Genomic DNA, 25123 nt, shown 5'->3' with positions numbered 1-25123 from the left:
TTTACATTTACACGGGCAGTACAAAAAGAAATCGAGACACGTTTGGGATCGCGGCGTGCGCGGCGTGCGCGGCGTGTCAGTCCGGGCCGACGGGCCGCTTCGTCGGCAAGCGCTCCCTAGAGTCGGCCTGGAAGGCCTGCAAGCAGAGACAGGGCTAGTCGCGTCGGCTCTCTCACAGGGACGTGCGGTGGATCCGAGGCTGGATCTGAGTGTCCACCTGGGACGACGCGATGTAGCCCACCTCGTCCTCCTCTTGCTCCGTCCAGAAGTCGTACTTGTGCTTCTCCGGGAAGGACAGCACGGCGGGCCTCACGAAGCCCGTCTTGGCCGAGGAGGCGACGAGCAGGAAGGCGAGGGCCGCCACACTGTGGGGCAGCAGCAGCACCGGCAGCCCGCACTGGCGGTGCAGAGAGGCGAGGCGCCGAGTTCAGTCTATCAGTCGGGATTGCCGCCGGGGGCGGATCCAGGAGAAAGGGTGAGGGGGGGGGGGGTAATTGCCCCTCGGGTACCGCAAGAACTGCCGTCCCCCTAAAGAAAACCCTGGATCCGCGCCTGTTGGGCGTCCGGGGGACGGTGGTCGATCACTCACCATCCTGAGGGGCGGCTCGACGGCGGCCTGCAGCCCGGCGGTGAGGCAGACGCAGGCCACGCCGGCGGCGAGGCTGTGCCAGGACACGACGAACGAGTGCGCCGTCACGGCCCACATGCTGAGCAGCCCGTTGACGCCCCACAGCCCGCGGTACACCGCCGTGAAGGGCGGGTCCAGCAGCACCACGCCTGGGGGCAAGCCGCACGTCTTGCTGCGTTCTACTTTGCCTCGGTGGCTACCAGTGTACGGGACGTACCGGCCATGCTGCCGAGAAAAGCGCCCGCCAGCGCGGTGCACGCGGCCGCGGGGGAGAACAGCAGCAGGGCGATGTAGACCGCGGCGGACACGGCGGGGTCCTCCAGGGCCACGACCTGCGACGCGGACACCAGCACGCCCTGGAACATCTGCACCGCGACGCGTTTGGTTATGCCGCACTTGCCATGCCCGACGCCCAAAGCCGACTTGGCTGACCTGCCCCCAGTCCAGGTGGTCGATGTCGTAGAACTCGCGCACCCTCGTCACGTTCACGTCAACGTCCTCGGCCGGAGCGGGCGTTGGGTTGAGCGTGGCGTTGTGGTGCGTGGCGTTGTGGTGCGTGGCGTTGACGGCGAGCACGTCGGCTTCGATGAAGGCCGGGGCGGCGGGCCGCAGCGCCAGCCCGTCTTGGGAGTGCAGCAGGCACAGGAACAGCACCAGCTGGAAGAGACGCGCATTTTGGCGAGGTGTGTACACCGCAGGTAACCAGGCAACGTCTAGCGGGGGACTGTACCTGCAGGAGGCCGTACGGCAGTGCGAACAGCGGCGGCCATGGCCCCTTGCCCGGCGCCGGCGTCCCCGCGGACTCCTCGTCGCCCTCCTCGTGACCGCGGCCTCGACGGCGAGGTCGGCCGCCGCCCCACCACGCCGGCGGCAGCACGGCCGAGACCAGGGTGCTGAAGGACGAGGTGACGTACACGCTGCGGACCAGGACCACGGGGTGCTTTGCTTGCATGCGGACCGTTTCCCCCACCCGCCCGCGGCAGCGCTGCAGCATGGCGCTCACCACTCTCTCCGCACGCGGAGTGTTAATTTTGACAGAAAGCCGTTAAAGGGCGAAAGTAATCCGGGGCCAGCCAGCCAAGGAAGCAGGAGGCAGGCCAACTAAAGGCCCAACTCTAAGATAGAGGATCCTCCGCCAGGTTGGTGGCCTCGATGGTGGCACTGACCTGACGACGGCCCCCACGGTGAGCAGCGTCCACACGCGGCCGTTGAGCGCCTCGGGCTGCAGCAGGCTGACGGTGGCCGCCCCCAACAACGCCGCCGCGCAGCTCGCCATCCCCGCGCTCACGGCGGCGCGCTGCTGCCCCGCGGCCTGCGCCAGAACCACGGTGATTCGACACTATCTCTCTCTCTCTCTCTCTCTCTCTCTCTCTCTCTCTCTCTCTCTCTCTCTCTCTCTCTCTCTCTCTCTCTCTCGCACTCTTACAGGAAGCCCTCTGAGTGCGAGAGAGACAGAGCAACGACACGCTGCTCGGAATGAGGCTGCTGTCTGACAGGCTGACGGGTGCTTACGGCGGCCACGAGGACGGCGATGGAGGCGCAGGTGATGGCGGCGAGCCCGGCCCACGGCTGCACGGCGCACAGCGCTGTCAGGAGCACGGCGCCGCTCACGGGGTTGTTGGCCAGGACCAGCTGCGGACACGAGGGGTAGAAGAAGAAGGGGTCGACGGGGACCACCGGAGTCGCGGCCTGCTGGTACCTGGCCGAAGGACCTGAGCAGCGCGTCGAAGAACATGACGATGACCCAGCCCGTGGACGTGGACCTGGTCTCCAGGTAGGCAGCCACCGCGCCGCAGTCGCCGACATAGTGCAGCCAGTTGCCGTCCCTCTGGGGATGCACGACGGACAGCGTTAAGGCCGCGGGCATCAGGGGTTGGGCGGCAAGGGACGTCCGTCCCGAGGACCGAAACAGGAAACAAGCCGGCCAAATGTCGAGCTCGATGGACGCAACTCACCGGCACTCCGAACCTCCTGTTGTCCGACATGTTGAACGGCTGCTGGTCCACTGGCTCTGCCTCCGCCGCGGTGCGACAATCCCCCCACCCTTCGGCTCGCCTGTGCCCTGCTCGAGCACTGCAGGCAGGAAGCCCGCTAGATCATTAGCACATTCAAGTTGACTACTTTGAAAAAAAAAAAAAAAGTTCAAAACGACAGTACAGTTCACCGCCGATTTTTGTCAAGCTTCTGCGGTCCACTTTTTGACCCAGCTCCGAATAGCAGTGATTTTATGAGTACAGCTGCTGCTGCTGGCCGACGGGCAGCTTAAGAAGCTCCTGTAACTGAGCGCACTCCTTCAGTCCTTCCCTCTTCCCCTTCATCCCATTTTATGCTTTGGGTGTTGTGGTCATTGAGCAAATAAACAAACGAATGGATAAATGATAGTAGTTTATTCATGTAGTTCCAATTTTGTAACATGGCATTTGTGCACACATGTGTTAAAAATGGTGCTATTAAAAAAGGAAGGTAAATATAACAGGTTGTAAATTCGTTTTGAGCATTAATGAGAGTTTGATGAGGTGGTGTGGCCTGTGGTCAAAAGCACGGAAATTCTTAAAATCACCTTTTTGGCAAACACATATAATCTCTTATGCTAATTTAAATGGTGTTGTGGTACAAGTAATTATAATTATTACATACATAAATCATGATGTAGTAAAAAAAATTGAATTGACTAACACTCCTACTGGGAAACAGATCTGTTCATGACAAAAATCGAGTTTTTAAGAGTGTGCTTTTTTTCAAACTGTAACTACAGTATCCTGATCATTTTTTATTGTAGCTTAACATATGGGTTATATCAGACACAAAAGGAATGAAATCTCAACCGTATAAACAATTTCCATCAGTATCATACAAAAATTTCTTGCACTCATAAAACAGAATTAAGCACTTCACAATCAGACTAACAATATTGATTTTCTATTGAGCACAGCTCAACAAAGCAACAACACTACCAGAACAACTAGCTTTACTTTATGTCACTTCCTGACTAGATGGTAAGGCACCATGTGGGTTCCGCCTGAAAAAGCTTCCAACACACTTGATGCAATATGAGACATTTCCTTCATCTGTTTCGTCTACATTTCGTGTCTGCAGGTTTCTTTAATGTAAAAATTGTTAATGATAGTGTCACATTCAAAAGTGTAAATTGACTAGAATTTTCCTATTAAAAATAAGATGGAACCAATCTACCATGCATACTTAATAAATAATACTCTATGACAGCGTGAGTATGACTCCAAAACCAAACACATCAAAAAATCAACAGGTGAATGAACTTCATCTTAAAGAATTTAGTATAGCTGTGGATTTTGGCACAAAGCCTTTACTTTTCATTTGTTTAAGGCAGTTCACACGTTAAGCTGCTGTAAGCCAATTAATGCTAATATTTTGCCCTACCCATAATCACAAACGTACCCATTTCAGTCCAGGCAAGATGGCATTCTGTAGTACCAACTTGATTATATTATAGAAACGCAACCAACAAATAAAATTCTTAGAGGGTTAACACACAATACATTAATCAGGACATTCACTCCACATTCACACATAAATAATACTTACAACACTAACATATTTCTCCCTATATGCATCTGTCATGCAGAATATTGCTTATAATGCTACGCCACAAAGGCAGCAAAAGGACGTTTTACGATATTTTACAATAAATACTAGGGTCAACTGCTGTAGATTAGCAGCCTGGCAACTTTTGGAAAATATATAGAACTCCAAACTTGTTAATATAGAGGACAAATGCATGAGCATGTGTAAAAATGTGCTGAGGATCAAACAAAATAAAAATAAATAAAAGTTACAAGAAATCATAGAAGATGTATCAATTAACCTACCCTCAAAGAACACTGGAAAATCAGTAGCAAACATTTACGGGTATCATTGTAACTACGTTGATTAAACATATTTTATACAAAAAGTAAAAGTTGAGAATGAACATGAAAAATTTCAGGTGGTGCTTTAAAAATGAAAAAAGATAGGAGTTTTCTTACAGTGTTTCAATGCACTCAAAACATAGAAATAGCAAGACATCAATTTAGCAGGTCATTCAGGTAAATAAATTACATTGTCGGAATACAAACTAGGACAACAAGAAATTAGCCTCTTGGCACTTAAAATTGTTAAATACAAGTGATCTGCAGACTTGTCACGAGTTATGACTGTGCCTGTAGTAGTGGTTCATACATTTACGGTAAAAAACAATAATTTGTTGTTTACAGTGTTGCTTAAAAAACATCATCTCTGTACACTAAATAGTTCCATTTACAATTTGAGCGAATGGTTGTTTCCTTTCATCCCCTCCCACGTCGATGGGGGGTTCGAGGGGACGTCCAACGCGAAACCAACTCAGCCTCCTCTCCTCAGTCAAACGACAGCTTCTCCTTCTCCGCCTCGTCCTCATCCTGCTGCTCCTCGTCCTTCGTCTCCTCGCTGATCGTCGACGGCATCACCTCGGCGTCGGCAGGGTTGGCGTTCTCGGGCCCCATCACCTCCCTCAGCAGCCCCCACAGCGGGTTGCGCTCCGCGGCGCCGTGCGCGCCGTGCGCCCCGGCCTGGGTGCCGGTGGCCGGCTGCTGCGTCGTCGCGTCGGTGTCCGGGACGACGGGGTGCTCCGGCTGCCCGGCCGCCTGCACCGGGGTGTTGATGTTGATGGCGGCGGAGTGCACCGGCCACGCTTTCTTGCGGTCCACCCCACCCGCCGGCACCTTTTTCTTCAAGGGGTTCTTGCTGACGGCGGGAGACGCCGACGCCGACGCCTCTGTGGACGTCGGCTTGGGGACGACGGCGGGCGTCGCGGTGCTGGCCACGCGGCTAGGCTGCTGTGGTGGTGACTGCTTCGGCACGATGGGAGTGGAGTGCTTCACGGGGGTCCTCGTCGTGCTGGCAACGTGGTCGCTGTGGGGGTCGCTTGGCTTCGTCGCGGGAAGCACCTCCACTGCCACTGGCACTGGCACTCCTTGCGGCACTGCCACTGACTGTGCAGCCGGCGCCCGAGGAGCGACGGTCTGAGAGACTGGTGCAGGCGAGGGCCGCACGGTCGGCTGCGCTGTGGGTCGCTGAGAAGGCCTGGCCGCTGGTTGTGGAGAGGGTCGTGCAGGTGGCTCTTCAGTAGGAAGTGCAGATGGTTGTGGCGCCGGCTGTTCTGTAGGAAGTGCAGACGGTTGTGGTGCCGGCTGTTCAGTTGGCAGTGCAGATTGTTTTGGAGCCGGCTGTTCAGTTGGCAGTGCAGATGGTTTTGGAGCCGGCTGTTCTGTTGTAAGTGCAGATGGTTTTGGAGCCGGCTGTTCTGTTGGTTTGGGCAAAGGCCTTGGTGCCGGTTGAGGCGCGGCTTGTGCGGCTGGCTGCGCTGCGAGTTGAGTGCGTGCCTCCGCCCTCGGCGCCGCCTGGTGGTGGTAGTGCATGCTGGCGGGGGCGGCCTGGGCGGCCTGGGCGGCCTTGCCCCTCATCGGCGCCCTGATGGTGGTGGACGTGAGGTGCGCCACGTTGGTGGCCCTGCCTCGCGGCGGCATGGGGGTCTTGGCGGTGCTGTGCGGCTTCTCGTCGGGCAGCAGCTGCAGCTCGAGGGCCTCGTTGGCGTCGTGCTGGTGCGCGCGGTTGATCTCGTAGTGCAGGTCGGGCAGGGCGCTGACGGGCTGCGGCGTCCTGGCGGGGTCGCGGCCCACGGAGGCGGCGGCGGCCTTGTGCGCGGGGAGGGCGGGCCGCGGCGTGGACGACGGCGCGGAGGACGGCGATGGCGGGGTGGTCGACGCGCCAGCTTCGGTCGTCGGGGTGCTCTGCGCCACGTCCACGGTCGTCAGGTCCTCCTCCGTGGTCGTCGTGGACGATGCTGCTTCGGCGGTGGGCGTCGCCACGGCCTGCACTGGCGTGGTCCGCGCGCGGCTGGCCGGCGTGGCCGCGTCACTGGAACACTTCTTGCCGCACTCGCAGATGCCCTTGAAGCTGGAGCTCATCGGTGTCTCGCCTGTAACAAACGGCTCGGTTGAAGTTCGGTCGTCCTCGCGCAGTTCAAGAAGGACACTGGTAAAACTAAAGCGGAGTGTCACACTCTGTTTTCGAGCGGAACCCATATCAAGGAGTGTAGCAGGCTCATCCGTTCAGATTCCCCCCATATAAATGCATGGGGAATTCCTTTTCTATGCTTCATTTCAAGTGAAACGTCTCCAAAGCGTAACCTTCTACCCGACTCGAGCATACAACTGCGCTTTAGTTTTACCAGTGGACACGATCGGGAGAAGGAGGCACTCACCAGCGTCCTCGGAGCGGCCGAACCAGGTGACGATGTCGTCCTCCGTGATGCCGGTGAGCAGTGTGCTGCCGCGGTGCGTGTGGAAGAAGGTCTCGGACGCCAGGTCGGAGCGCGCCGCGGGGTAGACGCGCGCGAAGGCGGGCCGCAGCCCGGAGATGACGTGCGAGCTGCGCGCCGCGAAGTGCACGCACACCGCGCACCGCGAGCTCACCTGCGGCAGGGGCAGTTTGGTCAGTGTTGGTGACAAAGACAAAGGCCCGAAGGCAACACTGAGACGCTCCACGCTACTCACGTTGTTCATGACGACCCAGACGCGGTCGCCGCGCGCGCCGTGGTGCACGTCCGTCTCGTTGCCGGTGTCGTCCACGGAGATGCCGTTCATGGCCAGCAGCTCGAAGCCCGAGAACAGCGTCACGTCCAGGCGAAGCACCCCGGACGGCCGCGCCCCCTTCCACCTGCAGCAGCGGCACGCCGTCAGTCCAAGCCACGCCAAGCAGAGGAGGCTCACCCTGGCATCCGCCGCGCCAGCAAGCCGGCCTACCTGAAGCAGGTCTTGAGGCGCAGGATGGGCTGCTTGCCCTCCAGCTCCTCCAGGGAGTTCCGCGGCGGCGGGATCTCGTCCTCCACGCCGGCCCACAGGTCGAGCAGCGGGGTGCTGCTGCGCGGCAGGTACGTCGAGTACTGCACCAGGCCCTGCACCGTGGCGCAGCCCGCGCCCGTCGCGTACACGAACACCTTGGTGGGCAGGCTGGGCAGGGCGAGCGAGGCGGGCGGCGAGCCTGGCCGCAGCTCCAGGGTGTCGGTCAGCTCCATGCCGGAGGTGGCCAGCGACACGGTGAGCGAGCGGTGCTCGTCGCGTGCCAGCTGCCCGAACGCCGAGAAGGCCTTCACGGAGAGGTACGTCAGCTGCGACAGGAATGTTGTGTTAATTCGTTGGACACTTTTAAAATTCGTTGCGACAGGTTTGGTGGATAGTCCTACCTCGGGGTGGATGTCCAGAAGGTGTGCTCTGTAGAACAGATACCTGGCCACCGGCTCGGCGGCGCTGAGGTCTCGCCGGTAGGAGTACGTCAGCAGGGCGTAGAGCGAGGCGCGGAATTCACGCACGTTCACTGCAACACAAGGGCGGCGGTCAGCTTCGGCCTGCTCCAGGACGTGACAGACTGACAAACTGACAGACGGACACTCACGGCGCAGAGGGTCGCGGCGGCGCGAGGACGAGTCCTGCTGCAGCGCGTCGTCGGCCAGCCAGTCCGCGCCCGACCGTCCGCCGCCCGGCTGCTGCTCCGGGTCCTGCTGCTGCACTGGCCACGAGAAGTCGCCCTCCTGGTTGACGGACGCGGCGCGCATGCGGGCCAGCGCGGCCCCCGCCACGTCGGAGCGCGACCGCACCAGCGCCAGGCACAGCGCGGCCAGCGCCACGGGGCCGCGCGGCGCGAACATGTGCCGCTCCAGGAAGTAGCGCGCGCGCACCACGGCCTCGGAGTCGCGCTGCGGGGAAGAACAACGCCGTCAGCGAGACGTTAGCACAGACGTGGATCCAAGGAGGGGCTTTCCTTTCTGCCGACACGTACCTCGGTCTCCACGCCGACCTCCAGCAGCGTGACGAGCGTCTCCGCCGTCGTCTCGATGCGCTGCTCCAGCTCCAGCAGGGCGTCCGCCGAGGCGTTGGCGGGGTCCGCGGGGCCGCTGGTGGAGGCCGTGGTCGCGGACCACGTGGCGGCCTGCTGCGCGGGCGGGGCCACGCCGGCGTCCTCGGCGCCGTCCCGGAGGTCAGCGAGTGGCGACGCGAAGCTGCCGTCGTCCGCCTGCCGCGACTGCACCCAGCGCTTGGCGTCCGCCACTAGGGCCGCATCCACGGAGAAGTAGGCCTGCGCCTCCGTCAGCAGCTCCAGCACCGCCACCGTGTTCCTGGAAGCACGGTGGGTGTCAGTTCATTTTCCTCCAGTTAAGCTGTAAGGCGCTTCAAAGAAAACGTTGCCGAAGGAAGAAAATTCCACACAACAGGGCATGCGGAATAAAACCAGTTTTGGCACCTGTGGCTGCCGTGGCTCTTGTGGTCGCCGAAGGAGCCGTCGGGGTGCAGGAAGGCCACCAGGTCCTGCAGGCGGAGTCGCAGCGAGTCGAGCACGCGCTGCTGGTACTCGGCCGAGCTGGAGCTGTTGGCGGGCAGGTGGCGCAGTCCGGGCAGCGGCGCGAAAGCGGACACCGTGGCGGCCAGGCTGCGGAGCAGGCCGAGCAGGGCGTTACTTCACTCAAAGGGACGTGTGCGCCGCAGGGAGCCACGCCACCCCGCATTCCGCCACCCTACCCCCTACCACTGTACACGACGTGCCGGCGCCGCGCCACTCGAAACTCGCGGGTGTTTCCGTGCCACTCTGGCCAAGTCTGGCGGCGCTGCGGTACTTCTCGGGTGGAATGGAACAAGAGGCAGGCGGAATTCGACTGTACCTGCTGCTGTCGGCGGGGTCCCTGCCGGGCCCGGGCAAGGGCTGCTGCAGCCCCGCGCCGTCCTCGGCGGTGGTCAGGTCGTTGTCTTGCAGCGGCTCCGGGATCTGGCCGCCAGTGACGGGCGGAGGGGGCGTACGCGAGTGGCCCGCCCCCGCGCCGACGCCAGCCCCCGGCAGCGCCATGCCGCCGGCCACCAACAAGGTGCCCCTCTCGGAGCCCGGCACCACGGACCGCGGCACGTCCAAGTGCAGCACCTGGGAGTAGCCCGCCTCGTCGTTGAAGTTCCACACCCTGCGGCAGAACGAGCAGAGCGTCACCAGCCTGTCACCAGCCGAGCAGCACACCGACGGGCCAGGCCTCTGGCTGGACCCGCCACCGCGACGACCTGACTCTGAATCGCCAATACTGACCTGAAGTCGGCGGTCTGCCCCCAGCTGGAGGCGAAGCCGATGTGGTTGACCTTCATCTTCTTGACGAGGCGCCACTTGAGCAGCAGGTCCTTGCCGACGAGCGCGCCCCGCCCGAAGCGCACCGTGTTCTGCTCCCACGACACCCAGAACGTGCGCTCTTTCACGGCGGACAAGATGCCCGGGGTCTTGGCGGACGACAGATGAACAGAGTACTCTGCGAAGGAAGAGGTCGTTGAAGGAAAAGTGACAGAGACTGAATAATTTGCAGCGCCTCAGCGGCGTAACTCACCATGCTTGCCGCGGCCGATCCAGGAGATGGTGTTGTCGGCGTCCCCGATGACGACCTGGTACATCCAGTCCGTGGGGGTCATCTGGTCGGACAGCGCGACGCGCGCGCCCTGCCCGGCCCGCACCTCCAGCACCACGGCCTCGCGGTTGCGCGGCGCGGGGACGAAGTCGAAGCGGAAGTTCTCCGACGTGGAGATCATGATGCGCTCTGGGAAGAGAAGAGGAGTCATGAGGCACGTGGCACGTAGCAGCACACTGGTAGAACAAAATGAACAGACAAGGCACGGCAAATGCCTGGCCAAATCCAGAGCGCGACTCACCGTTGGCGCAGAAGTAGGCGCTCTCGGTGTGCACGCGGGTCAGCCCCTCGGGCTGCACGCGGAAGGGCGCGAACCGCACCACCCTGGCCGTGGCGTCCGTCTCGGCGCCGTACACGGCGGGCGCCTGGCAGCTGCTGGCTGCGTGCGCGATCACCTCGGCTGCGGGCAGAGCAAGGACGTCACCACGTGCTCGAGCACCGCGACGACGAGAAGGGGAACGGGGACGTACCCGTCAGGTTGTTGATGGACTGCGCCGTGGCCTGCACGCGCACCACCAGCGAGGTGGCGCCGTGCGGGCCCAGTCGGAGCCGCTCCGACACGAAGCCCAGGCCGCTGCTCTGGAAGTGCGCGCCGTCCTTCAGCGACAGCAGCGCCGACACCTGCAAGCAAGGCGCTTAGAAGGAGGAGCTCTCGGAGGAGAAAGTCAGCGACGGTCCAGGGCTGCACTCACGTCCACGCAGGAGTTGAGGTTGTTGGCGATCTTGACGCTGACCTCCAGCACCTCGCCGACGCGCAGCGACCGCGGCAGGCGGAAGTCGACGCCGAGCGGCCGGAACACCGTGAAGGTGGCGGCGTCGCTGAAGCGCAGGCCGGAGGTGGGCGACAGCGACAGCCCCCACAGCGTCCACTGGCCGGCGCCCTCGGGCACCGTCAGCGACACGCCCTCGGCGGCCACGCGGTTCCTGCCGGACAGCGGGCAACGCCAGGTCAGGGGTAAGTCCAGCAGGCCCATGCTCCCTGCAGCGTGCAGCCACTCACGTGTAGTTGATGCAGTGCCACAGCCACAGCTGATCCAGCTGCAGCCGCCGCAGCCCGTTGAGCGCGTCCTGGCCCGAGGGGTGCGGGTCGGCGCGGGCCTGGTGGAAGCGCACGCCGCCGCCCGGCCCCGGCGCCACGCACTGCCGCTCGTACAGGCTCAGCCCGGCGTCCAGGAAGTCCACGGCCCGGCTGCTCGGCCGGCCGGAGTCCTCCGAGGCCCCCGGCGCCGGCCCCGGCTTGCCGCCGTTCGGGACGCGGCCGCCCACCAGGCAGATGAGCGAGTTGTCCTCGGCCAGCACCTCCACGTCCATCGTCTCGCCCGGCGCCCAGGACGGCTTCTGCTCGAAGCTCAGCGACATCTGTGCAGACGAGGGGCAGTCGCGTTAGGGCAAAGCTCGCATGGGAGGTGGCCGCGCTAGAAAAGAGGACGTACCCGCTTGTCCAGGAGCCGCACGTCGAACGTAGTGACGTCGCTGACTGGCTCGCCGGACGCCGTCACGTAGTACACCAGCAGGCGGCTCACCGGCGCCATGGTGGGGTCCACGGTGAACCTGGAACACGCGTGTCACGCGCCGTTTGCTACACTGCCTGGGGCCGGATCCATTTTGGCGGGGAATTTTAAATCAAGCGTGGTGATTCGAAGAAGGGTGGGGGATACCCATGGGCCCCACCCACTGCGCCGCGTGCTGTGCTTCCTCAGGGCAATCATATTTGGAGGCAGCGGGGCGCAGCAGACGACGCCACGGCCTCCGCGTCCGCCTCGGGGCCGTGTGCGGCCGTGTGCCGCGCGGCAGGGTCCATGCGGCCCGGCGGCGCGGCGGCGCGGCCAAGGCGCGGCGGTAGCGAGAGCATGGCGTTAATGAGCTTCTATCGGTCTGTGAAATTGGCTTTCCGCCTCGCCTGACTTTCAGATGAGGTTGCCGGTGTCGCCGAGGCGGCGGCGGCACTGCTTGTGGAGGGAGGGGCGGCCGCCGGAGGGGTGGCCGTCGAAAGGGTAGCCGTCGAGGGGGTGGCCGTCGAAGGGGTGGCGGTATTACAAGATACGTCACGGTCACCGATAGCTCCATTAGGGCCTTGGTGAGGAGGGGCGGCACTGATCCGCCTTGCAAGGACAGGCCGTGGCGGGGGAAGAGGATGAGTCAGGAGCATAGGGTCCAAAGCGCGTCATCATCCACCCCTCCCTCGGCCTTCTTACGCCCTGCTGGTCAAAAGGGCCGCAGGGAAGGCCCGGGGAGGGGGGGGGGTGATTGGCAGCACTGTGTCCGCCAGCTGGGCCTCACAGCCGGGGGTTTATGGGCCCCGGTAATTAATGGAGAAGACTCCGTCGGTGTTCAAGAAGCGCACATAAACTCCTTTTTGTTTGTTTGGAAGAGGCTTACGTGATGTTGGTCTGGCAGGCCGCGCCGCCGCCGTCAGCGGGGTCCAGCGTGGTGCCCTGCTGGCCCTGCTGGTCGCTCCAGTAGGTCACGTGGCCCTGGGTCGTGACCACGTAGTGCAGGTCCGTGCGGCACGGGCACGTGGATAGCACGCGCACGCGCGCCTCCTCGCCGACGGCCATGGTCTTCTCCACGCCCTCCACGAGCAGGAAGCACTGCGAGGACGAGTTCCAGCGGTAGATGTCCTCGCGGGCCAGCACGTAGTGGGACTCGATCTCCTTGCCCTCCACCGACACGAGCTCGGCCTGCAGCGCGATGCGCGAGCTGTCCGCCATGATGGAGGGCACCACGAACGTGGCCTCCCCGCTGCTGATCTCCACGTCCTGGCTGTAGATGGCGGTCGTGTTGTCGTACAGCTTGATGCGCACCCGCACCGACCGCTCCGAGCTCACCGCCTCCACCTGCGGGCAGTCGAGGGTTCAAACACTGGCCGCGGCGAGTTGTTGGTGCTTTTCCCTCCAGGCTACTGACCTTGCCGATGAACGGCATGTTGGGCTTGTAGACGCGGCGCATGCCGTTCCCAAAGCGCAGCTCCACGAAGTGCTCCTCCGCCATGGCCACCTCGTTGTCGGCCGTGGAGGAGCGCGCTGAGGCAGCGGACGCCGGCTGCTGCTGGGGCTGCGGCTGTTGCTGCGCGGCCATGGAGCGCGCCCAGGACCACCCCCAGCCCCAGCTCCAGGCCTCGTCCGGCCCCGTCAGCGACACGTTGAGGTCGGCGCCGAACGACGCGTCCTCGACGGCCACCTCGAGCCGCCACCGGCCCAGCGACGCCCCCGGGGACAGCGAGAAGGAGAAGCTGCGGACGCCTGCGGAGGGGGTAGGGTTTTAGCCGTTTTAGCGCACACCAAAGCAGTCTCAACGCGCGGAATTCGACAGAATTTCACTGCCGCTAATGCCGAGCGGGTGAGCCCACCTTGATCCAGGGGCACGTCCTCCCAGACGGCCACCTTGGTGCCAGCGGGGTCCTTGACGGAGACGCTAGCCAGCACGTCGGACGGCAGGGTCATGTCGTGGCTCAGCGCCAGGATCCAGAAGCCCACTGGAACAGAGCAAGCCAAGGCGTGTGGTGGTGTGTGGTGGAGGGGGTGACGACGCGGCCGCCACGGCCAAGACGTCCCGCGGCCCCAGGAACACGTCCTAACTCTACAGAGGGTGGCATGCTTGATCCCACGCCGTAAAGCACGGACGAGGTGTTCCATTGTGAACTCGCGCCACGTCATCCTAAAGTAGTACTTTCGAAAATAAAATGGTTACATTTGGAAAATGGGTGCCCGCGCGGCTCTGACTCACCTGTGTCGCCGGGGGCGGCGTGCGCGCGGTCCGAGCGCACGATCACGTCCCTGACGGGGGGCAGGAGGCGCAGGTCGGCCGTGGCCGTGAGCGGGCATGGCGCCGAGGCCGCCGTCGACGCGGAGCCCGCGGCGCACTCGACGATGGTCTGCAGCGTGCACAGCCCCGCTGCGTCCTGGGGCACGTGCAGCGGGATGATGCCGCGACCTGCGAACAAACGGAGAGCTCTCTGACAAAGGGAGCGACAGAGATGGGCAACGTCCACCACGCAGAGCGAGAGAGAGAAAGACGACCGACATCCATAACGAGGGCGGAGAGTAAGCAGCAGACGTCGACGTAATTATTCCGATTCCAGTTTTTCAAGTCCGCCGACGGCGCGGGGCGAGGTGGGTCGAGGGTGGGGGTGGAAACGAAAGAAAATAAAAAGAAAGCGGTGAGGAAGAAGTTGAAAGGGGCGGCGACGTCGGGTCGCGGACGAGAGTAAAACGCTGGGAGTGTTTATCACATTTCGCCTTGGCCGGCGCTGCCCACGCCCGCCCCGCCTCACCCCGCCCCACCCCGCCGCACCGCGGTGTGCTCAGGTTGCTGGTAATGAAACTCTTATTTCAAGAGGGTCCCGTCCCGCTGCAGCAGCGCGGCGCCGCTCTGCTTGGCTCTGTTCCGCTTGGCTGTTTCGCCGCCAACGTCAAGTCCCTCCCGGTCCTGGTGCGGCTGCAACTCGCGGCCGTGTCTCGAAGCCAAAGCCAAAAGGGAGAAGCGCGCGGCTTTGGCGGCTGAGTTACAACCAGCTGCGTCCGCGGACAGCGCGGCCGTCGTCCACCGCCACGGGGACGCTCCGCGAGTGCGAGAGAGACAGAGCGACGAGAGCGACTCTCGGAATCAGCCTGCTGGACCGGGCTCAACTCACACACACGAACGGCCTTGCCTCTTTTCCCGTCCTGCGGCTTCCATTTAATCTGCTTTCCTGAAATGCCATTTCCGTCCTCGGCGGCCTTCATCTGGGCCCGCTGTGTCTTTGCCCGCGTGTTGTGGTCGCCAAGTGCCCCCCCCCCCTTTCCCCTTGTTTGCCGTCGCCGAGGTCAGCGCCACCTTCCGGCGAGGACCGACTGCTGTCCTTTCATTTTCCTCATTGTCGGCGGAAACGCTTCGGGCGGGGAAAAGACGCGGGCAAAAAAGCTCCGGAAAAAGGGAACGCGCGAGATCGAAGATCGAAGCAGGACGGAGCCGTTAGGTGACGCTCTGCCGGCATGCGGGGGCGAGGGGGGGGGGGGAAGCAGAGGCGCGCACAGGGAAGAAGACCCCGCAAAAAAGAAGAGGGAAAGAAAGTGGAAGGGAGGCGGAGGCGGGGCCGCCTGCCTAATCAATCAAATGACAGGGACATTATACCACCAGGCCTCGCGGCGCTGCGCGGCGCGGTCGCTGGCAAGAAGACGGAGCGACGACAAGGCTCTGCACTCGCCGTGAGGCTGGCGTTGCCGTGCCGTGCCTTGCCTTGCCACTGGCACACTGCGAAGAACGCGAAACACGCCCAAAGGAGGCGTGCCGAGGTTTTGGAAGACGCGGCCGCGGCGTCGCAGACCGTCGCCGTTGTCGTGCAGGTCGCCGAGGCGAGTGAGGCGCCTGCGAGGTAGGCAGCCGGCCGCGCTCCACGCAGCGCCGCCCGCCGGGTGGCCTACCCACGACTTCGCAGGCGTTCGTCGCCCGCAGCACCACCAGGGCACCGCGCGGCGTATCGTCGCTCTCTCTCTCTCTCGCACGTGGACGGGGCTCCCAATGAGTGCGAGAGAGACAGGGCAAGCCTGTAGGACGCCACGGCAGGGGAAAGGGCGACGAGGACGCGGGCCTCCGCCGTCCCGGCCGTCCCCGCGCTCCCCGTGTTCGTTTACGCTGCAAAAGACCGAGTGGCCCGAAGAGAGGGAATGCGCGCGTGTGCCTCTTGCGTGTACGTGTGTGTGTGTGTGTGTGTGTGTGTGTGTGTGTGTGTCGCTGAATGCGCGGTCGGTGCGTTCCCCGCTGCCGCTGCCGTGCCTCGAGGCGGTGCGCCAGAGCGTTGTTCAATGGCGGCATGCCGCGCTCGCCGCGCTCGCAGCGAATCAAGCAGCGGCTGACGAGGGCTTGTTGAAAGAGCGCTGTGCCGCACCGCTGTCGCATTTTCCGATCGCCGGGGGACTCGCCGCTGGGTAGACCGGGCACAGTGGGCCAGAGGACCGGTGGAGGCGGCCAAAACTCTAGACGCGTTTTGAGCTCCAGAGTCGCTAAATGGGACTCGAAACGAGCGTGTGGTCCCACCAATGGATTGCTCTCCGAACGAGGAATCCAACGGTGGGGTCACACGTTCGGTTCGAGTCCCATTTAGCGACTCTGGAGCTCAAAACGCGTGTAGAGTTTTGGCCACCTCCACCGGTCTTCTGGCCCACTGTGCCGGGCCAGCGCGCTGCCGTGCTGCCGTGCTGCAGAGCCAGTGTGTTGCCAGAGTCCTCCGGGTGGGGCCGGGCGGGGCGGGGCGGGGGCTTTGGACGGGTCTCAGGCTGCGGGGGCTCAGCGAGGGGATTGCGGCCGATACGGGGCCATTCAAAAGGCGTCCAGCGAAAAGGCGGCGGGGGAGGGGGTAGGGGAGAGGCGGAAGGGGGCAGGAAGAACTGAGCCGACCTCAGACGGCCGGACTGTCGGGGGGCTGGCGGGGCCGGCGGGGCCGGCTGGCCACAAGTCGTCGTGGGGATCTAGTGGCCAGAGATGGACAGGACGCCTCGCCCCGCCTCGCCCCGCCTCGTCCTTCATCCCACCACAGACAGTGCTGCGGTTTCGCTCCCTAGCCCGACTGCTGGCGGGGCTGGCGGGGCTGGCGGGGCTGGCGGGGCTGGCGGGGCTGGCAGCGGAGCGCTCGAGTTGCGTGAAGCGCTTGGAAGCGCCCCGCGTGCCTCTCGCCGCCACTAGAAGCGGGACTCGACGCGAGCAGCCGCACGCCTGGGGAGAGACTAGAGACCTCGGTGGAGACGCGCCAAACGGCACTCGAGAAGGCGGCGGTGGGCGCAACAGTCTCCCTCTAGCCTACTCGGCGAGGAGAGGAGAGCCAGCCTCTGCCAGCCTGCCGGGAAACTTCCTCCAGCCCGGCCCGGCCCGGCTGCGGGAGTCGTCTAGGTGCACTGGGTTTGTCTTTACCATCCGCGAGCCCCGCTCCGAGCCCCAGGGGCCTTGCCGGCCCCGGCGGGGCCCCGCTGGTACACTGGAACGGGGCCCTGGAGCGCTACAGCTCCTCGCTGCGGTCGTGTTGCCGCGCCGCTAGCCGCCTTGTTCTGCCCGACCCCCCGCCGCCCCGCCGCCCCGCCAGCCCCGCCGGACAACAAGGGCCAGCAATGAATGCCAACAGACCCCAGCCCCGCCGGCCCCGGCAGCCCCGCACCCTCAGGAGAAATTTTCTCCCCGTCCACCGCCGCCTTCTCCTTCTCCTCCTCGACGAGGTGTTCGGAGGGCGGCGCGGCGGAGAAGGCCCCGCTCTTCGGCATCGACGTCGGCGTCGTCGTCATGCTCATCGGTGCACGGACCGCGTCGACGGCGCCCTCCAATGCCCTCCATTACCGAGCCTCGAAAAGGCCTGGCGGGCCTGGCGGGGCTGGCGGGGCTGGCAGCAGGCCGAGCGAATCCATTTCGCGTCGACGGGTGCAGAAGGCAGCACGCAGACAGGATTTGGCCAAGTAGTGTGCCGAGCTGAGTGCTTCTCGGTGCCGAGCCGAGCCGAGCCGAGTCGGGGAGTCGGACCGAGCCCCGCCGGGCCGTGCCGCCGTGCCCTGGCGCGGGCCGGGGTCGCGCTGTGCGAGCAGCAGCGAGCAGCGAGCATGGGCAGGCACTCCTCGTGGTGGCGAAAGCGCGAGGCCGTGGAGGCCGTGGCACGGCGTGGCGAGGCAGCCGGCCCATTGTTTCGCCATGGAGTTGGCGCCACTTCACGGCGACACACATTCAGGCGAGCCGAGCCGCGTCGTCGCGAAAGCCGAGGCGAAAGCAGGCGAAAGCGAGCAAGGCGCGAAAGCCGAGCCCAGAAAGGCTTTCCCGTTCGTGTCCCTACAGTATATTTTCAGCCCGGACGTCCCGCGCGGCCCCACGGCGCGCTCAACAGTGTGCGCGCCGCGCGCCGCCTTTGTGGTCCGCTTTATACTTTCAATAGCTGCAGCAGAGGGAAAACAACGACAACAACAACAACAACAACGGCGAGATGCCTAAGCGCCGCTGCACTGCGCTGCACCGCGCTGCACGTGCACTAAGGGCCGCGGGCATCGTTATGCACTTGTTGGCGGAGGTCGCGGCGCGCGGCGCGCTGAAAGCACCGCGGACAGAGCCAGCCGGCCTGGCTGACGGCGCCCTGCCCTGCAGCGCATCCCCGCCGTTACGACGTGCAACGCCTCTAAAACACATAACCGGAATCGGAATTACACAAAGTTCATGGGTCTACATTGAATAGGCGAGCAACGCGCTGGCGTCGCTCAACACTGCAGTCAGGATAACAACTTGCAGGTGAAAACACTATACTTCAAAAACCGTAAAAAGGGGGGAAAACTTTGATAAAAGAAACGCCATGTTTTAGTTTTCGTTGAAAGGGGATGATGAATTGGGCGTGGGCCCGCCTCGCTACAGCGTGAAAGAAAATCTGAGGCGGCGTTTTGGGGTCGGCCCAGCCCCGCTCCGCTCCGCCCCACCTCGCCCCGCCCCGCCCCGCCCCGCCCCGCCCCGGCCGGCAGGTTGACGGTCCGATCACCGCGGCCTTTTATTGAAAAGCGCGCTCCGCCGCTCCACCGCTCCGCCCCGGCCGGCGTTCTCATCAGGGCCGCTGATTGTGCGCGCGCCGCGCGTATTGCCGCCTGCCCTACACTGTACAGGCCTTTGATGGAATGGACCGCCACGGGAACCGCCACGGGACTCCCGCAGGCTGACTCCGAACAGTGATTCGTCGCTCTCTCTCTCTCTCTCTCTCTCTCTCTCTCTCTCTCTCTCTCTCTCTCTCTCTCTCTCTCTCTCTCTCTCTCTGTCGCACTCGCGGCGGTGCGTGTGAGTGCGAGAGAGACGGGCCGGGCCATGGGCCGGGCTGCCTCGCCGCCAAAGCGGCGCTGTTCCGGGCGAGCGCGTCAGGCCGTCGGGCGCACCGCGCGGTGGAAAGTGAAATCCAGCCCGGGCGATGCGGTGGCGGTGGCCTGGCGGTGGCTTGGCGGTGCCCTGGCGGTGGCGCCGGGGGTAAGTGCAAAATGTTTACCCCGGCCGCCGCCAGGGCCCTAGCAGGGGGCAGCACCGTCGCGCTACGACCCCGGTGTAATCCCAACAGGCTTGACCTTCTCAAAGAGACGGCGGCGGGGCGGAGGCGTGGGGGACCCTCCCTTTCCCTCCAGGAGGAGGACCTCCTTCACGTCGCCCGGGAGACAACAGCAGCATCAACTTGAGGGGGAGCTTAGAGGCACATTAGGCGGGGCAGCGTGGCGATGGCCAGCGGTAGGGCCTTGTTGTCCTTCAAGGTAACCGCTGCGTCCTCTTTGTACTTTCTCTCTCTCTTGTTCTCGTCGTCCTTCGTCCTCGTCGGTCTCTTTGCCGAATCCGCACGCGCCATAACACGGGGCCCTTTGTGTCTGTGAGTTGCCGTCGTCTGCAGCGTTCGTCGCCCTGTCTCTCTCGCACCCTTACGGAGTGCCCCGTCGGTGCGACAGAGACGGAGCGACGACAGGAAATCTGGAGGACTTGAGGACTCGGCATTGGCTGCGTGGCTCGGGTGGCGCGCAGGCGGACGGCCGGAGGGTCCACACAGAGCGCAGCGCGCAGCACGGCGACATAGGATACCACTACACGGTAAACAGGCTCTCTTTCCTTTCATCTCGGATTATTTTTCGTCTTTCTCCTTTTAGCGCACCGCCCCTCACAGCCAAAATGGTGCTAAGGTGACGCCCGGAAGGCGAGACAAAAAATTGAACCGCCAAATGCGATCGCTTAGGTGGACTGAAAAAAAAATTACAAGTGAAACAAAATTTGTCTTACTGACCTTGGATCTGCGCGGTGCTCTGCACGTAGACCTTGGAGCCCGCGCCGCTGAGTCGTAGCGTGACGTTGCGCACGGGCGTGACGCGCGTGACGGCGGGCACGGGCGTGACTGCGTCCGGGCCGCCGTGCAGCGTGACCAGCACGGCCGTGGGCCTGCCCGGCACGCCCACCTCGGGGGCCACCACGGAGAAGCCTCTGCAGGGCAGACAAGGAAGAAACAAATTAGTAACTTGGCTGTTTCATGTTGTTCTTTATTTGGAACGGATTGGCCGCCAAGGCGGCGATACACGCGCTGAGATGCCGGTGGTGTCCCTCTCGCACCACAGCGGGGCATCCCAAGTGTGCGACAGAGACAGACAGAGCGGCGAAACGACTTTTTGGAACCAGTCTGCAGACACTCGGGCGGATAAACAGAGGAATCGGCACGTTATCCACAACCATTAGGGTGGCCATCCGTCTTGGACGCCGATCCGGGCCGCCGGGACCACGCCAGCACGCCCCGCGGAACGCCCCTGGAACGCCCCTGGAACGCCCCGCGGAACGCCCCGCGGAACGCCCCGCGGAACGCCCCGCGGAACGCCCCGCGGAACGCCCCGCGGAACGCCCCGCGGAACGCCCCGCGAACGCCCCGCGGAACGCCCCGCGAACGCCCCGCGAAACGCCCCGCGGAACGCCCCGCGGAACGCCCCGCGGAACGCCCCGCGGAACGCCCCGCAGAACGCCCCGCGGAACGCCCTGGGCCGCTACATGATGCGGGCCAACTTGGAGGCGGGGGCACCACAACGCCGTCAGCCAGAGACAGCAGACGGCCACGACACGAAACCTTGCGAACTTGGACTCCAGCAGCCATGGTCCCTACTGGTCCCTACGGAAGCGGTGCGGCGGCGGGACCGATGGGGCTGCCGTTGAACCGTTGAACCCGCCCTCGCCAGCCAGCAGGCAGATTCCGAGCCGTGATTTCAACCCCCTGTCTCTCTCGCACTCATGGGCCGTGCCGTCGGGGTGCGAGAGAGACCGAGCGACGGCGCCCTGTTCGGAATCGGCCTGCAGCCCCCCTCCCTTTCCGTTCGCTCATTGTCCGCCGTTTCCGCTGATGTTCGAGCCAAGACGTTGTCAAATTGCCCCTCCTTGGGCCCGGATATGATGTAAGCCCGTCGCGGTTGTCGAGGTAATTTGTCAAGAGGACGACAGAGGGCGGGGCCGGCAGTGGCGTAGCCGCCGTGCACACGTAGTGGGCGGGGAGCGGCGCAGCAGCAGCGAGGCCACCGTCGTGCACCCCATCCAGGCCACCACCCAGGCCACCATCCAGGCCACCACCCAGGCCACACGGTTCAGCAGCGCCCCGCCGGCTCGCCCCGGTTTCGCTGATGAATTACCATTTTCTGTTTGTGGAATCGATACTAGTCGATCCGTTTGATTAGCCACCCGTGGCGGCCGCGGCTATTCGAAGCCCCCTCCCCCTCCCCTTCCCCCTCATCCTTCCGGTCACGGCGCAGCAGAGTGGTGGCCGCGGCTTCCGGCAGGCTCCTGGACCGCGTCCCGGACACGGCGAGGGGAATAAGGAAGCAAAACAACAACAACAACAACAAATGCAGCCTCGGCCAAAACAACAGCAACAAAAGCCGGGGAATCTTTCGAGATTGGCGGCGCGCGGCGCGGCCGAGCGAGCAGCGCCGAAGGAGGCGGAAAAAAGAAGAAAACTTGCCGGGAGTGACGTCACACGGCGGGGAGGCACCACTGCGCCAATGTGAAACTGGAACGGGAAGGCCATGCACCGCGCAACGCGCAACGCACCGCAGGAAGGCAGGAGGCGTGAAAAATTAGATTTAATAAGCGCGCGAAAGCCCAACCACATTAATTCCCGCGCCGCCGCCGCAGCCAGCCGGGCGGCCTCGCTGTCGCGGCGACATTCTCCCCGTGCCTGCTTTTGCTGCTTTATTAGATTCGCGGAGTGTAGGCCGCCGGGCCGGTCGGTAAGTACACTGGCATGCGTGGCGAAGCGGAGCGCGGGGCGCACAAACAGACAGCGTACGCGGAAACGAGACCAGCAAACACTCAGCCGCCGTCCCCGCCGCCGCCGCCCCCAGCCCGCCGCGAACCGCATCAGCAGCGCACTGTAGCGGTGCAGCCGGGTGCAGCAGACGCCGCGGCGGCCTTGCCCGGCCCGGCCCAAGTAGTGGTGCAGCGTGGCCATAATGCGCCATGATGCGGCCGTCAAAGTTTACAGCGGAGGCCTCGCCGAGGGCCTTGGGCCTTGCACAGTGGAGGGCGCGGCCCGCGCAGCCCGCACAGCACGGCCGCTGCTTCCTCTCAAAGATTCTTCCCCCGTCTTCGCCGGCCTCGGCCCGCCCCGGCCGGAAGTGGAGCGATCGCGTTCGAGGAGTACTAAGATGGCCTGTTTTATGCGCGCCCCGCCCCTTCTCTGCAATTACCCTGTCCCGGACGGTCCCGGATAAAAAAGAGAGGAGGGGTCGCTTTCGCCTCGCGCTGCCGGACAGGCTGGGATGGGCTGGGCGCCTCGCTGGGTGCAGAGTGTTGCCTAACGCCCCGCTCCGCCGCCGAGGCCGTCGCCGAGGCCACCGAGGCCGCCGCCCCACCAGAAGGGCGTGCCTCTGCGCGACGTGCCGTGCGAGGGGAAAAAAGAGACGCGGCGTGGACCTCTCCCTGCCCTCCCTCAGGGCCGCGCGCACGCAGCGTGCTGGGTAAGAAGCAGCCGCCGTCGCCTTCATTTACGCCCCCTCCCACGGTCTCCGCCACGGCCTCCACCACGGCCTCCACCACGGCCTCCACCACGGCCTCCACCACGGCCTCCGCCAGGGCCCAATGATGGCGGGGTTGCGGCAGGGTCACGCGGCGCGGTGCGCACCGATTTCGCGGCGTTTTGTTTCGAGAGCCAATGAAGCGAGGTGGGGCGCTGAGTGGGGGTCCCGTCCGCCCCGCGCCCCCCGCGCGCCCCGCGCGCCCTGCACCTGCCGAGGCCAATTTGGGGGCCGAGGCCGAGGCCACCAGCAGCGCCGGCCCCGCGCTTTTTACGCGGATACTTCTTGCAGGCGAGTTAATGGGCGAGACCCGAGCCGATTTCACAATTCGTTTGTTCCTCGCCGGGCACGGCGGGCACGGCCTCGGCGCCATGGCGGCGCGCTGAGTGGTCGTTTTTACCTGCCGAGGCCGGCGGGCCGGTGCCGTGCCGTGCCGTGCCGTGCCGGGCCGGCGCGGTGGAGAGGCGATAACGAACCAATTACTTCCCTCCGGCGGACGGGGCGGACGGGACGGGCCTCGGCCGGCCTCGCAAGGGTCGTACGTGAGGGCTTCCGGAGGGCGGCGTCCGAAGCCGCGTCCGAGGCCGCGCTGCAGCTGCAGGCCGGGGCGGCCACGGGGCGGCCGCGGCCCGGGGGCATTAACAGGAGGAAAGGACGGCGCCACTTGGCCTCGGACCCGAGCTCCGCGCCGGCGGTGCTTCGGCTGCTTCGGGGTGCTTCGGCGGCCGGCCGACCGAATGATCGGAGAGTGAGTTCGATTGGCCGGGGCCCGGGCAGACGGCCCAGCGCGGCGCTGAAGGGTCGGTCGGGACGACGTGTGCTGAAAAATAAACTCGGCGGCCGGCTTGGCAAATTATGCGTTCTCCATCATGAGAGTGCCGGGCGGAGGCCGGCGAAGGGGAGGGGGCGTGGGGGCGAGCCGGAGGACGGGTGGGGAGGGGGCTGCTGGCAAATCGCCTGCCAATAGCCAGACGCATAAAACATGCGCCACGCCTTTGGAGGTGGGCCAACACCTTTCCGAGGCCGAGTTGGCCGGGGCCGTGTGCAGTGGCCCGCGCCTCTCGGCCTCTCCGCGGGGCCGAGGCCCGCCGAGGCCCACAACCCGACCCGCCTTAATCAGTCTAATGGAGATCCATCTCGCCGAATCCGAACTCATCATCACCTTGCACACAAACTAGAGCGCGCCGCAAACAGGGGCAGGCAGATAGACAGGCAGACGGACGGGCGGGGTGCGCGTTAATTCCTAGTAATTGGCCTTTGGCACACACACTCCCTACAATCAGCAGCTCATTATCGGCTTGTTTGCAACTACAAACAATCACGCACGTAATTAATTCGTTATTGAAAACTAATACCAGAATAGCAGAATAAGGCGGTGTCTGTGCGTGGATGCGCGGCGCCACCGCAGTGCGCTGTCCGCCCGGCCGCCTGGTAAGCTCCGCTAATGACACCGCAACAACGCGCTTCTTGCTGTGGCCGCGCCGCGTCGCTCCGTCTCTCTCGCACTCACGGGGCGTCGCGCAGCGGTGCGAGAGAGACGGCGAGAGGGAGGGCGTTGTTCGGAAGCAGCCGGGCGCGCTGTCAGACACGCCGCAGCCGCGCGGCCAGCGCCGGGAACAGAACCACACAGCAGCCTGTACTTAGGCCGCCCGCCCCACCTTGCTGCCTGGCTGCCGTGCTGCAACACACACAAAAGCGGCTCGCGGACAACTTTGGCGGTGCCGCGGTGCGCCGCGCCGCGGTACCCGATCCGCGCCGGAACTTTGGCCGCGTCGTGCGTGGCTTGGCGGGAGTACCACAGGGAAGTCAACACGGAAAAGGCCTCGGAGACAGCCGACTCGAAGCATGGCGGTACAGCCCCCCTCCGATTCACAGAAACAGAGCTAGAAGCGGTAGCAAGACCGCTTAAAAAACATTCCACGACAAAAGCACTTGGAAACAACCCGTTTCTGCGAATGAGCGAGCGTCAGTGGATCGAGATCCAGCCTCCCCTTCTCCCTGCCCCAGCCACGCCGAGGACGCCGTCGACTCGTCCGGAGAGTTTGCGGCGGGATTGGGCCGCTCTGGATAACTCCGAGCCCCCGCAGCCCCCGCGCAGCCCCCGCGCAGCCCCCCAGCGTCCCCTAGAGAGGCCGCAGTTTGATCTGACCCCGGCCGCCGCGCCGCGCCATGCCCCGGGCCGGCGCTTCGTGCCTAACTCCCTGTCAGCCGAGATTTAGAGAACCCCCGGCGACGCGGTGGAGCCGGTGGAGCCATGGCATGGCCGCGCCGGGCCGCCAGACTGCCGCGCTGCCGCCGCGGTGCCGCCACTGCTACCCTCGACCCCCGGGCTATTCTCCATCACGGTGTTGCAGCGTACCCTTGTACTACCTGGCCCAGGCCGTGGCCCAGGCCGTGGCCCAGGCCCCCACGCACCACCACCGTCCTGGTGGTCTGCAGGCCCTACAGGGCCTACAGGGGCTGCTCGCCGAGCCGAGCCGCGCCACGCCCGCCCCGCCGGTTAGTTTGGCC

At 64.0% G+C, this 25123-nt stretch overlaps 2 protein-coding genes across 2 annotated transcripts; both read right to left on the bottom strand.

The window, feature by feature from the left end:
* Nucleotides 1-12: 12 nt before the first annotated feature.
* LOC117649376 (urea transporter 1-like) lies at nucleotides 13-2628 on the bottom strand. Its single transcript, XM_034392071.1, is given in 10 exon segments — nucleotides 13-136; nucleotides 242-397; nucleotides 590-777; nucleotides 846-993; nucleotides 1061-1285; nucleotides 1359-1545; nucleotides 1795-1940; nucleotides 2141-2315; nucleotides 2317-2456; nucleotides 2584-2628. Coding segments are annotated over 10 exon segments (1455 nt in total). The 5' UTR covers nucleotides 2614-2628; the 3' UTR covers nucleotides 13-76.
* A 973-nt stretch (nucleotides 2629-3601) lies between these two features.
* LOC117649552 (C3 and PZP-like alpha-2-macroglobulin domain-containing protein 8) lies at nucleotides 3602-19964 on the bottom strand. Its single transcript, XM_034392437.1, has 23 exons — nucleotides 19855-19964; nucleotides 13842-14048; nucleotides 13465-13590; nucleotides 13023-13357; nucleotides 12495-12952; nucleotides 11549-11666; nucleotides 11116-11474; nucleotides 10808-11039; nucleotides 10586-10736; nucleotides 10357-10515; nucleotides 10038-10244; nucleotides 9749-9962; nucleotides 9339-9629; nucleotides 8924-9109; nucleotides 8633-8798; nucleotides 8078-8378; nucleotides 7869-7999; nucleotides 7429-7793; nucleotides 7180-7342; nucleotides 6888-7098; nucleotides 6081-6602; nucleotides 3830-3911; nucleotides 3602-3728 (listed from the first exon to the last, which is right to left on the bottom strand). Exons 3-23 carry the CDS (start codon nucleotides 13556-13558, stop codon nucleotides 3602-3604), a joined length of 4872 nt encoding a protein of 1623 aa, XP_034248328.1. The 5' UTR covers nucleotides 13559-13590; nucleotides 13842-14048; nucleotides 19855-19964.
* Between the last annotated feature and the right edge of the window lie 5159 nt (nucleotides 19965-25123).

The sequence above is a fragment of the Thrips palmi genome, unplaced genomic scaffold, assembly GCF_012932325.1.
Source record: "Thrips palmi isolate BJ-2018 unplaced genomic scaffold, TpBJ-2018v1 HiC_scaffold_4, whole genome shotgun sequence".
In the NCBI taxonomy this organism is placed as follows: domain Eukaryota; kingdom Metazoa; phylum Arthropoda; class Insecta; order Thysanoptera; family Thripidae; genus Thrips; species Thrips palmi.
Note: the sequence above shows the minus strand (reverse complement) of the source record. Positions and strands in the feature narration are given on the sequence as shown.